At 42.3% G+C, this 13,095-nt stretch overlaps 1 protein-coding gene and 1 long non-coding RNA gene across 6 annotated transcripts in view; one reads left to right on the forward strand and one right to left on the reverse strand.

Annotated features, from left to right (window-relative positions):
- The window catches only part of ATXN10 (ataxin 10), a 149,138-nt gene that overhangs the window by 119,610 nt on the left and 16,433 nt on the right, over window positions 1-13,095 (forward strand). For 2 of the 5 annotated variants that reach the window (XR_014083351.1, XM_081594942.1), the window contains exon 10: window positions 5,048-5,132. Coding sequence is in view for 4 of the 5 variants with exons in the window: in XM_081594942.1 (XP_081451068.1) it covers window positions 5,048-5,132 (85 nt within the window). In the remaining variant the exon portion in view is untranslated. Of the gene's footprint in view, window positions 1-5,047; window positions 5,133-11,354; window positions 11,610-13,095 lie in introns of those variants that run through there. The other 3 variants (XM_081594943.1, XM_081594945.1, XM_081594944.1) reach the window with 2 other exon arrangements.
- Window positions 1-13,095, reverse strand: part of LOC145546853 (uncharacterized) — a 32,556-nt gene that overhangs the window by 17,480 nt on the left and 1,981 nt on the right. The window lies entirely within an intron of this gene.

Here is a 13,095-nt window from a genome sequence, read left to right on the forward strand (position 1 = left end):
TGGCTCAGTGATATAGAACCTGCCTGCCAAAGCAGTAGACGTTAAGTTCGATCCCTGGGTTGAGAAGATCCCCTGAAGAAGGAATGGCAACCCACTTCAGTATTCTTGCCTGGGAAGTCCCATGGACAGAGGAGCCTGGTGGGCTAGCAAAAGAATTGGACACAAACTTAGCGACCAAATACCAACAACAGATATACGTAATAGATTTATCTCTTCCTTAAAAACTTAATGGTACGTACTTGGGTAGCCGTTTGGGTGTTTGTTTCTGTCAGTGAGTCTTGGTCATTTTCATATCTTTATTTAAATGTAACTGTTTAAAGTATTGACCTTTTCAAGCTTTTCATTTATGTCAGTTTTTCTCAAGGTATCCGTTTCATCTCAGTTTTCTGTTTTTTTCCATTAAATTCATAATATTTAATTATTTATATTTTCTATATCTATTTCTATCTTTTCATTCTGTTCTTTTTAAATAGATATCTCTCTTTTTTCCCTCATCAGTCTTTCTGGGATTTTTCCCTCCTATTAATGTTTACAGTGAAACAGCTTTTGATTTTGGTTCATCTTTTCTGTGTGTTCTTAGTCTCTTATTCACGGACTTTTGCCTGTCAGTCCAGGGGGAACAAAGATAAAGAGTGATAGCAGGCTTCGCTCTAGAAATAATGCAAAACAGGAATCAGAAGAACGACATCTTTAAAATACTGAAAGAAAACTAGAATCATATATCCAGCCAAAACATCCTTCAAGAATGGGAGCAAAATAAAGACATTTCCAGACAGACAAAAGTTGAGCGGATTTGTTGTCAGTAGAACTGTGCTGTGAAAAGTGTTGATGGATGTTGTACCAGGTGAAGGAAAATGATTACCATGTAGGTAAAAATAGAATACTTTCATCTTCACTTTTTAATTTTTTAAAAATACAATTGGGTCTTTGAAGCAATCTTAATAGTAATGTATTTGGGGTTTTATAATGTGTTTAGAAATAAAACGTATGAGAGCTGTTGCCGAAATGTCAAGTGGAGTATATAGTTGTAAGATTCTTACACTGTATGTGAAATAGTGTAATATTATTTGTAAATAGACTATTACAAGTTAAGATCCATATTCTAAACCTAGAACAACCACTTTAAAAAAAGGAAAGAGAGTTAGTTAATAAGCTAGTAGTGGAGGGGAAAAGATGGAATATTTAAAAACACTCAGCCTAAAGGAAGTCAGGATAAGAGAAAAAGGAGGATAAAGTACACTTAGGGTAAAAAGAAAACAAATGTCAGAATGATGTACTCAAACACAATGATAAGTACATTAAAAGTAAATGGCTTATATTAAAATTAAAAGACAGAGTGTTAGATTGAATTTTTTTTAAAAGCGAGACTCAATTATATGATAACTACAAGAAATACATTTTGAATGTAAAGATGAAGATAGGTTTAAAATGAAAAAATGAAAATGGCATACCATGCAAACACTTTTTTAAAAGGTGGAGTGACTATATTAACATCAGAGAAAATAGACTTGAGATGTACAGAGGAATATTTCATAATGATTAAGGGATCAACTCACCAATAAGAAGACATAAAAGCATGAACATATATTGCTAAGAGAACTTCGGCAAGTACATTAAGCAAAAACTGACAGAAGTGAAAGGAGAAATAGATCTGTAAGGTTTGCAAATTCTAAAACAAGGAGAAAGAAACTCAGGAGTAATATAAAAACTTGAATACATTAACATGTGAATGGATAAATAAATGGTATATTCTTAATCAAAAATAAAAATAAACTGATACATGTAACAACATGGACAAATCTCAGAAACATTGAAAAAGATGTCTTTTCATATAGTCTTATTCCTGGAACAGACCAGATCCGCCTGTCGAGACAGGAGCAGAGAGCGGTTACTAAAGCAGTGGTTGCCCAGGGACTCCTGGGGTGGAGGAGATACCCTCCACCCTGATTTGCCAGTGGTTACACAGGTGCAGTCACAGGCTCCTATGTGTAAGTTGCATCTCCACCAAGTCTGTTTCTGAAGTAAAGAAAACTGAGCGCTGGGGTGAAGGTGTGAAGGGCAGGGTGTTGTATTTTAGGAGTTTCTTTGAGGGCTTACTGCAGATCTTGGACTTTGTCTTGGTGGATGCTCTTGATCTTGGAGGGGAGCAGGAGTCCATGACTCACTGCATGTCAGAGTCACTGGAAGAGTTCGTTCAGGACGCTGATGTCCAGGCTCTGCTCCCAGAGAGTCTGCTTGCCATGCCCTGGGCTTGGGGCCATGGCACTGGTTGTTTCTAAAACCTCCCCCAAGTGATTCTAATGTGGAGTCAAGGCTGAGAACCACTCGCCTGGACTTCTGCTCTAAGTGCTGGAGAAAGATTGTCTGCAAAACGCAGGTGCTGTGCTTTCTTGTTGTTTCTTGAGAACACCTCTGATTGCTCCTCTGGCACTGGGAACAGGGTGGCAGCTCAGTCGTGAAATGCCCAGTCAGGAAGCTGCACAGGACACCATGGACATAATTGCAGCACAGAGATAGTTACAGCACTGTATTTTTGTGAGACGTAGCATTGATTGTGTGAGGCAAACACCAGTAGAGGACGTGGATGGAAATCAGTAACCAGAGGTGTGCCTGGTTTGTAGTGTAGGTAGTCAAGGAAAGTGTGGTACTAACTCAGAGTGACCTACCAAATGTCCTGTGATTGTGAAGACAGATCTTTGTATTTTCAGGCTTTGCTGAACAACCGCCTGTGCTTGCTGAGGGATGACTGTGCCCAGCCCTCTTTGAGTGTGGGTGCTAAAGGAATCCTCTAGAATCAGGACCAAGTGAAGATAATATTACAGGCAGCTGCTGTTTCCTTTGTCCTTGCTGGGTGCTGTGCTGTTTGTTTATTCATGTAACCCTCACTGTAACCCTCTTGTTACACACAAGAAACTCTAGACTGAAGTTCAGAACCCGCCACAGGTTACGTGGCTGGAGGGCTGAGCTGGAATTCTCCCGTAGGTCTGTCTGCCTCCAGAAGTAAACCCTGTCCTCTGAGTCCTGAGGATAGCAACTGGTCTTGCCCCGTGGGCAGGTACACCCACATCTCATATAGATGGTCCAGTGATGGTGAACCCAGCGTCTGCCTCCTTCCGCCTCAGGGTTCGAGCCTTCTGAGTTGGCGGTCACCTCTGCTTCATCTGTCGATGAAAGCCCCGTCTGAGCGTTGCCACACCCACGTTGGCTGTGTGCTGGCTTCGGCAGGAGGACTCTGCTCACCTGTGCGTGTGTGCGTCTGTCCTGCGGCCCCATGCCATGAACACACTTTGACCAACTGTCGGTTATATTGATTCACTGGGCGTTTAAATAGGAGATTCAGTCCTGCATTGGCATCATGCTCTTGTCTTTCTTCAGGTTGTTTTGACTTTGCTATTTGCCATTCAGTGTGAAAGCAGACAATAATGGAGCCTCTGTTTTTTGTTTTTTGTTTTTTTTGTCAACCTAATACATTTTTCCCAAAGAAGCTTAGCTACTACTTGAGTGGGGCCTGCCCTCTCTGCAGTGCATTCTCTGAGATCAGTGTTGGCCACAGTGGGAGAGAACAGGTACCAGTCAGTGAGCCCTCCTGCTGTCTGCACGTGGTTTCCAGAGGCTAAATGTTCGCTTGTTTAAGCCAGACTTGCCGTCTTGTCGAGATGTGTTTCGTCGTGAAGTGTTGACTGAGCTTGGCTCCCTGGTAGGAACTGTTACTACAGCTTGTGACTCATCATGGGTCTAGAATCAGTTCCCAACACGTTAGCTAAAGAAACAACTTCCCTGTTTTATGAAGTGCGAACAGAAGAAAACGTGTTCATTTCCTAATTGTTTCCCCTACCCCTGACGCGAGCGCCTCACTCAGCAGCAGCAGGAACCTGTAAACATGAGCGTGGGGATGACACCCCGCAGCAGCGTCTCCTGGAGGCGTCAGGCCCCGGGCCTTTTCTCAGTGACCGTCACCTGTGTTCACTCTCCAGTGTGTCGTCATGTGAGTGTCACGATGTCACTGCCATCCTTTGTCTACAGTGGGTTGCTTATGTTACAAACATTTAATGAATTTCTGTAAAAGGTTCTCTTGTATCATTTCATAACGGAGTGGTATGAATGAGAAATATTTACCTAGGAACGCATATCCCGAGTTCAGGCATGGCCCTAGTGTAACCATGATTTCCAAGAACTCTTTAATTTACCCTTACAGGCTGCTTTGAAATGTCAGTTTTTAGCATGTGATTTGATTTCCCCTTCCGTCAGGGTTGTGCCACTGAGCGTTGCTCAGGCAGTGTCCGAGGGAGCCAGTTCCCGTCGCTTCCCCAGCCGCTCGTGGCGTCAGAGGCGCCTTTTCCGCTGCGGCAGCTCAGTGTCATCATTTGCCTGAATCTTATTGGAGGCAAAGCTGAGCAGACTTGGGTATCTCTGCAGGCCACCCACGTTTCTTCCGTCTTGTGCCATTTATATTCATGTATTTCATGCAGTTTTCTGTTGGATTCTTGGTCTTTTCTCAACTTTTACAAAATCTGTACATAGTAAAATATTAACCCTTTTCCTGTGGTATCTTTCAAATAATTATTACAGCTTTCACTTGCCTTTTTTTAAAAAATGTAGTTAAATTTTAAAACTTGTCTCTGTTGCTTCTGGATTTGGAACCATAGAAACTGCTTCCAACTTAGAAAAAAAATTTACTTACTAGTAAACCAAGATTCATTTGAAGTTTATGCTGGTGAATAATATTGGAAAGAGATCCACTTTACATTTTTTTATAAGTACACTAAAATGTAGTTGATTTGCAATGTTGTATTCAGTTGTATTTTTTTAGCTGTGTCTGCCTAGTTGCCAAACTTTTCGGAGGGAAAATGAAAAGAAAGAGTGTCATTTTTTGTTTGCATGTCTCTTTTTAAACGTTTCTGGACTGATAGAGGTGTTTCAGGTAATTGCACTAACTGTATTATTACAGGAATGCGTCAGGAGATAGAAAGGGAGCCACGGACACCTGTAGCCCCCACACTCCCCAGGCCGTCCAAGTGTGTGAATTTGCCTTCTCTGTTCTTTGTAGGTGAACGAGCTGGACGGCATCCCCCTGATCCTTGACAGCTGTGGCCTCGACGACAGCAACCCCTGTATCCTTGACGTGCCCCACAGTGAGTTCACGCCCGGGGCCTCCACCTGGCGCCCCTTCATGAGGGAGTTGGCTGGCTTTCCTGTTGGCTTTGTCGCTAAGAACTGAGCCACTTGGTCAGAGTTGGGGCCGAGTCGCACTCCTGCAGCCTATGCAGCGTAGTGAGCTCAGGTTCTCAGGGTGGGCGTTCTCCAGAATGCCTTAAGCCCCAGCTGAAAGCTCACCTCTGGGCCCTGTGTTCACTGCATGTCACTGACATCACCTTTCCAAACCACGTGTTCCACGGAGTGATTGTGGAGAAGCGTACGTCTCTTCTGTAGAGGTTTGAAGTATCCAGACCCCTGGAAGAGCCATTCTAGCAGTGGTAGCTTGGAGACCTCTGAGAGCTTAGAAGTGGGGAGAAGCGTCCCAGCGGCCCGGGATTCTGGTTTTTGTTGGGTGCTGTCCTGCGGCCCTCAGTTACTGATGTCGGAGGCTCTGGCTCTTGCCCCTCCTTGCCCTGACCACCCTTCTGGAGGGTGTTGTGCAAGGAAGTTGCCCACTCCCCACCTCTCCGCCTAGGTCTTCCCTGTGGGAGACGGATTTGGTACAGTGATGAAGAGCCAGGGGCTGGAAGCAGCCTGTGTAGGTTTGAGAGAGAATCTGTTTCACTTCAGGACCTTCCAGTCCCTTGCCTGCCCATTGCATGGCCTTGTGCTTATTGCTGGTGGGAGGGGGAGGGTTAATAAGGCCATCACCAGGACTTTGAGATTGTGACCCCGTGGGAGGCCAAGGAGGAGGGGAATTTTATGTTTAAAATGCTCACAGTTGGTTTCTGTCAAGAGAGAAGGAGCTGATGAAAATCATGTGTTGCAGAGTAAGTAGATTGAGAAATGCTATTATTTGTGCTAAAGATACTGTCATTTTCTGATTAGCAATGGAAGAAAATCTCCTATTTTAAAGAGCATGAGCTAGCTCATTCAGGGAAAGACAAGTAAACAGTCTCGGAAGACTTTTCTTCAAGGTAAAACAGTCGGTTCACTGCCTTGCATTATGATCAGGCACTACAGGCTGTGCTCCTTAGACAGGTTTGAAATTTTTTAGCCCCAAAAAGGGAAAGGAGAAAAGAAGAAAGCTGTCACAGGAAAGCAATAAAAGAACATTCAGGTGTAACTGCAGGTGTTGCATTTCTGGATGAAAAAGATGATTTATTGCAAACAAAAAAATTCACCCAGTGTTACTTTTATTTTCCCTGAATCGACTTGCTAGTGAAGAAAGGTTTTTTGTTACTAATCTTTGGCCTTTAGCAAAGAATGAAAAATTAAAAGGCTGTTGCACACAGCCCATGACAGCTCTGCAGATATGCTACATGTGGTTCATGCTTACTAAGTCTTTTATGTTGGCGTCTCCTTGCCAAATATTCATTCATTCATTCCTTTCAGGAAACATTTATTGAGTCCTTACTATGTGTTTACATGCGTTACCTTATTTAGTCTTGACAACACTGTGAAGCAGGTCCTATTATCATCATCTTCCCCATCTGTAGATGAGAAAATAAACGGATAACCTTAGGGACTTGTCCTAAAGGTCAGACTCAGAGGTTAAGCTTGGCGTGTGCCTGATTCTCAGCCACTTTTCTAAACTGCCTCCTATGAGTCACTGGGAAGGTCAGAACACAGAGAGAGAGCATAGTGAGATACTAATGTGGTGGAGAAATGACTCAGAATTACACACTGGAAAATGGTACATGGACAGTCTATATGGATAACTGGTGTTTTAAATGGTTAATAATGAAGCATTGCAAGATTCAGGAATCTACTCTAAATTGTCAAGAAAAGGTGAAATGTTAGACGTTTAGTATTATGTATGTTTAGTAACTCTTTGGACTTTTGTTTCATAAAGGCCTACTAGATTTTAAAGACACGTAAGATATACGTAAGATACAAGATACGTACCAAAATATGAGGCCTAAGGAAGAGTGATGGTCAGACATGAAAAGGCATTATAGCCTAGGAATTCCAGGTTTTTAGGGATACAGTTTATAGATGTGAGCCGTAAGTTAGAGCCTGGCTTCCCTAGCATTCAGAGCAGACAGGGCCGTATGTAGGTCGCAGAGCGAATCTACCCAGCGCTCCTCCATGCTCTTCTCTGCTCCTGCTGTCCGGGAAGTTTCCCCAAGTGTTGCTTCATTACCCTCACCTTGCCTCCTTACCTCTCCTTCCCTTTCCCACCCTCCTTTCTTACGTTTTTTTCTCTCCTATGTTTTTTTACTCATCAAAAGACTACTGTTGGCTTCTTTAATGCCAGAGGTATAAATGGGAGAGTGAAATCTCTGGCCCACCCTCCAGTACTTTGCTGTTCACTCTCTTAGCTGTTGCTTTTGTCTAGCTAAGTAATGTGCTTTGCTGCTGTTCCTTGATCATTAGATCCTGACGTTAGCTGTTTACTTTGTCCTGACACTAGGATTTAGCTTTTGTTACCACCTCCTCTCCACTCTCCCTCATGCTTCCACTGTAGTTAAGATCCCATTTGCTCTATCGTCTGCATTTGTGATTAGGTTGAACATCTTCTAAAATGTTTGCCATTTGGATTGTATGTGTGTGTGTGTCTGTGTAAAATGTGCTTGATCAAAACCTTTTGCCCATTTTTTCATTGGGTTGTCTTTTTATAATTTGTTTGCAATAGATTTTTATATATTCTTGGTAGAAGTCCTTTGTCAGCTAGACGTGCTGCTAATATTTCCTTTCCCCTATTCTGTTACTTATCTGGTCATTCTCTTTATAGTTTTTTTATTAACAAAATCTCTTAACTTTTAGTCAAGTTTACCACTGTTTCTTTATGATTAGTTTATTTGGGTGTGTATCCTGTTAAACATTTTCATACATTAAGGTCATAATGATAATCTACATTATCTTCTGAATACTTTGTATTTTTACCGTTTATATTTAGATCTGTAATTCACTCGGAATTGATGCTCATGCATGGTGCGAGTAAGGCTCTGTTTCTGTATTTTTCCGTCAGAGCACAGAATTGTCCCAGCCCAGTCACTGAAAAGGACACTCATTGGCTACTGGAGTGCCATGTGTATCATATATGTGGATGTGGACTCTCCTTTCTTTTCCATTGATCTCTGTGTCTGTCTGTACCAGTACTATAGTCTTAAGTATTGTCACTTTCTACAGTTTCAAGATACTGTAGATCAATCGATTAAGGCCTTGATTGAGTTAATTGAGTCCTTCCAACTTGTTTCGTCTTTCTATAAGAGTATTATGGCTATGTTTGGTCATTTGTATTTGCCTGTAAAAGTTTTAAAACCAACTAGTCAGAGTCTACACATTTGTGCTTGTGTGTTTATGTGCACACATGTTTACACACATGTACACGCATAAAACCATCACAAAGAAAACAATTTAAAATCTCTACTCATTGAAATTGCATCGGCGAGAATCAGTTTAATGAGAATTGACATCTAAACAATACTGAGTCTTCTAACCCATGATCATGGTATATCTGCCCATTTATTTAATATTATTATGGGGTTTTTTGACCCATGCATTATTTAGAAATGCATTTCTTAAATTCTGAACAAATAGGAATTATTTGGGGGGGGATTCATTTCTAACACAAATATATTATGATCAAAGAGCACATGCTTGATGTTCTTTGTCCTAAAAAATGTATTGAGACTTGCTTTATGACCCCACTATATGGTCAGTTTCTGCAATTGTTCTATCTGTGCTTGAAAAGTCAAATCGGTTTTCCAGTAGTGGAGTACAGTATTTTTAGGTCAAGTTTGTAAATTTTTTACATTTTTAGTGATGCTTTTGTCTATTTTGGTTTATCAGTTACAGAGATAGATGTTTTAAAAATCAGCCTATGACTGTGGATTTCTCTAAATTTCTCCTCTTAGTTATATAGCATTTTTCTTTATATATTTTGAGGCAGTATTATTAAAGTATTTATCAGGTCTTGAAAAATGTCCCCGTTGTCATTGTAAAGTGACCCTCTGTATCTCTAAAAATGCTTTTGCCTAACGTGAATATAGCTACTTTACCTCATTTTTGGTTGATATTTACATGGTAAAACCATTACAGTCCTTTAATTTTCAGTCTTTTTATATCGGAGGTGTTTGTTGTAAAGAGCATAGCTGACTTTTTCTTAGTCTAGTTTCTTTGCCTTATAGCTATTGCATTTAGCCCATTCATATTTAATGTAATTGCTTATCTGTTTATATTTAAGCCACTCTGATTTGCTTTCTGTTTTATTTTTCTCTTGCTTCTTTTGAATTGTTTTATATAAGCATGTATTTTTTCTAGTTTAAAATTTAAATGTTTTCTATTCTGTTAATAATTCACTGGGAAATTATAACATGCATCCTTGACTAAGGAAAATATAATGTTTTTCAGATCTTTACCCCTTTTCCAGATAATATAGGACCACTTAGCATCCCTCAGCTTATATGCTGTTATTATATATTTTCATTCTATTTTTACAACCCTATAAAATGTTATTATCATAGTTCCATAAAATCAGTTTTCATTTAGATGCATCCACATATTTACTCCTTTCCTGCCTTTCACCCCTTCTTACAGCTTTGTCTGTCTACCTGGGGTCATTTTCTTTCTGCCTGAAGTCTTTGTTTTTAGAATTTCCTTTAAAATGGGTTCATGGGTGAAGGACTGTTTGGCTTGTGAGAACATGTGTGCCTGATTCCAGCATTTGGGATAGCTACAGGATCTCAGTGTTTTAATGCAGTGGTCCCCAACCTTCTTTGCACCAGGGACTGGTTTCTTGGAAGACAGTTTTTTCCACAGACTGGGGAGGAGGGTAGGGTAGAGAAGGTTCTGGCCGTCACGCGAGTGATGGTGGGGTTCAGGTGGTAATGGCTTGGGACTCTACCTGCCCCCCTCCATCTCTCGTAAGTTCAGTTCAGTCACTCAGTCGTGTCCGACTCTTTGCGACCCCATGGACTGCAGCACGCCAGGCTTCCCTGTCCTTTACCATCTCCTAGAACTTGCTCAAACTCATGTCCATCAAGTCGGTGATGCCATCCAACCACCTCATCTTCTGTTGTCCCCTTCTCCTTCGGCCTTCAATCTTTCCCAGCATCAGTGTCTTTTCTTGTCCATCTCTCATCAATTTGGCCCTATTTACAGAGCCTCCAAGCCTGTCCACTGTGCTTAGAATGTGTCCGTAGGTTCCAGCGTGTCCTGACGGGTCCTGTGTGTTCTGGCCCAGCTGCCTCTTCATTTAGATCCAGACCGGTTTCCCTTTTTTAGCATTCCCCAGACATGCCTCCTTTTTTGTTCCTCGAATTTTTGATTTCTCACCTCAGGGAAGTCGTTAGCTTCCTCCCTTGGCTGAACTCTCGCCCCTGGCTCAGCCTCCTCTTCCCCCCCAGGGAAGCCTTCCCAGAGCCTCGTCAGCCCTCCTGGGGCCTGCTCTATTCCTTCAGCCTGTCTCAGTCTGTAACTGAGTATTTGTGCGTTGACATCTTAATTACCCTCTATACCAAGGTCCATAAGGGCAGGGACCTTTTTTTTTTTTTCCTGTTTTTTATCTCAATGTAATATGCCAGTGATAGGCACATACTAAATGTCCAATAAATATTTTTATATGGGTACGTGACTGAGTAAGGCGGTGAACAAATGAATGAAAAAGCAGCAGCTTGATGAAGTGTGTGTGTGTGTGTGTGTGTGTGTGTTTATTTGACAGGTAGGGAGGATGGTTCTAAGCAGAGGAGAAATTTTTCCCATGGATTTGATGATTCTTTTGTGAATTGAATAAGCTTGGTTTGGCAGCAGTATTATTTCAGCTTTGTTTGGTGATTCAGCCCCTTCTAATAACTCACACCAGTCAAGCTTTCATTGAACTTTAATTTCAGTATTTTGTGTTAGAGAAAGCGATATATGTTGCATATGCCTAGACTAGGAATCAGAGCTGAGAGTAAGCGTCAGTGAATAAAAACAGCTCCGTTCTCTGATTGCTTTGGATCAGCAGCTGTGTTGCGTGCTCACACATCATCCATGGGTTGGGGGTGAGGGCTCGTGTTACCTTAGGGTAGGCATCCTCTTTCCCTGTGGGAAGTCAGCGGTTCTGACCCTCTGGAAGACTTCCTCTTTCTCCACCACCCGTGAGGATTAGGAATTTCTAAGTGACCTATCCAAGCAAATGGCTGTCAACTCCCCCAGGCTAGGAACGGGGCTGCAAGGCTGGCTGCCCCATTTCTTGGAGGTGTCTTCTAGTGACGGACTGGGATTTCTAGTTCCAGGGAAAAGACAACACCCCAAAGGGTTGCTCACGCCGAAGGAAGGCCCTCGGCGGCTGTGTTGCGTCAGGACACAGCCCAGCTGTTCATCCGCCGTTCCCCTGCGGGGACCCGCAGTAATGATACAGTAGCAGATGCCATTGGAAAATTCCAGCCCCGCCACCACAGAGTCAATTTCTTATTTGTCAGTTTATTGTGGCAAGTGGGATTTTTTTGTTGTTGTTGTTTCCAAATAGAAACAGCTGAACTTTATTTGAAATGTTTTTCTTTGATTCTTTTTTTGATCTGTGTTTTGATCAGTTGTCCTTGATGTGGGTTTTATATATATATGTATGTATGTATTGTTTTTATTGGAGGAAGAGGGGACAAGGATAGGATGAGCGTCTAAGCTGGGTTGGGGTTTTTCTGTTCTTTTCTCTCTTTTCCTTCCTTCCTTCCTTTCTCTTCTCTTCTTTCTTTTTTTATTGAAAAGCCTCATTTGTAAGTGTTACTCTGCCCAGAAACGTAACTTCATAGGAGGAATAACCAAGCAGAGTTTGCCCAGTCATCCCATGTCCAGGAGGGATGGATAGCCCAGCGGCCTGAGCGTCAGCTCCGGGGCTGCGCAGACACGGGCTCTGCCACTTCTCAACCTCTAAACACGTCGCTTCACCTGTGTTACGGGCTGTAGCTTATTTACCTAAAATGGGGCCGGCCCCCACAGGGTTATGGTGAAAGTGAAACGCACCGTGTGCAGAGTGCCCAGCCTGTAGTTTCTCAACAAACACATGTGGTCGTACAGATGCCCTATTACAGCTGTTACTGCCTAGGAGAAAGGTAAAGTGTCATCTATGAGCACATTGTGGGTCAGTTGGTAAAACTTAAATAATAGTAATAATATCACAAAACAGAAAAGAGAGTCTTGAAATGTGCTCTCACATACACAACAAAGGCCCCCTGTAGTTGAGTAAAGGGTGGTCTTTTTCCATAAATGATGCTAGACCAATTTAATATTCGTTACGGGGAAGAAAAACCTGCCACCCGTACCGCACCCCATTCACCAACATTAATTGAAGATAACTCATAAACCTTCATGTGGAAGGCAAAACACAAGAGCTTCTAGAAGGAATCATAAGAAAGTATGGTTCTTGTCTTGGAACCGGCAAAGGTTTCTTAAGACATCAAAATTTTAACTGGGAAAGCACTAACTTTGAAAAAGTATTTGCATTTTAAATGTATATCTGACAAAGGACTCATACCCATACTAATTTAAGGACTGCTGTGAAACAACAAAAGATAATTCAGGTTCTGAGGATGAACAAAAGACCCACGGCATCTCACAGAAGAGGAAACCCGGATGGCCAGGAAGTGTACCAAAAGAGCTTAGCATCCTCTGTCGTCAGGGAAATGCACGTTTAACCCACAGCCAGGAACCCACCAGAAGGGCTGATGAGAGGATGACTGGACCAAGGGGTGGCTAAGGTGTGGGACAGCCTGAGCTGTGATGAATTGATTTGGGAGGCGTCAACTGGGAAAATCCCTTTGGAAAACTTTGGCAGTGTCTGCTAACTCTAGGCATCCACCCGCCCTGTGGGCCAGCAGTTGCACCCCTAGATGCAGCCCCGGGAGAAGTACGTACATGTGTCTGTCAGAAGATGTGTGCAGGAGTGTTCCTAGTCACAGTGTTTATAATAGCCCCAAAGTGGAACCATCCCACATAGTCAGCAGTCGTAGAAGAGTATGGACATTCATTCCGCAG

This window comes from Giraffa tippelskirchi, chromosome 4 (genome assembly GCF_054371585.1).
Source record: "Giraffa tippelskirchi isolate mGirTip1 chromosome 4, T2T-mGirTip1v1.2.pri, whole genome shotgun sequence".
NCBI lineage: Eukaryota > Metazoa > Chordata > Mammalia > Artiodactyla > Giraffidae > Giraffa > Giraffa tippelskirchi.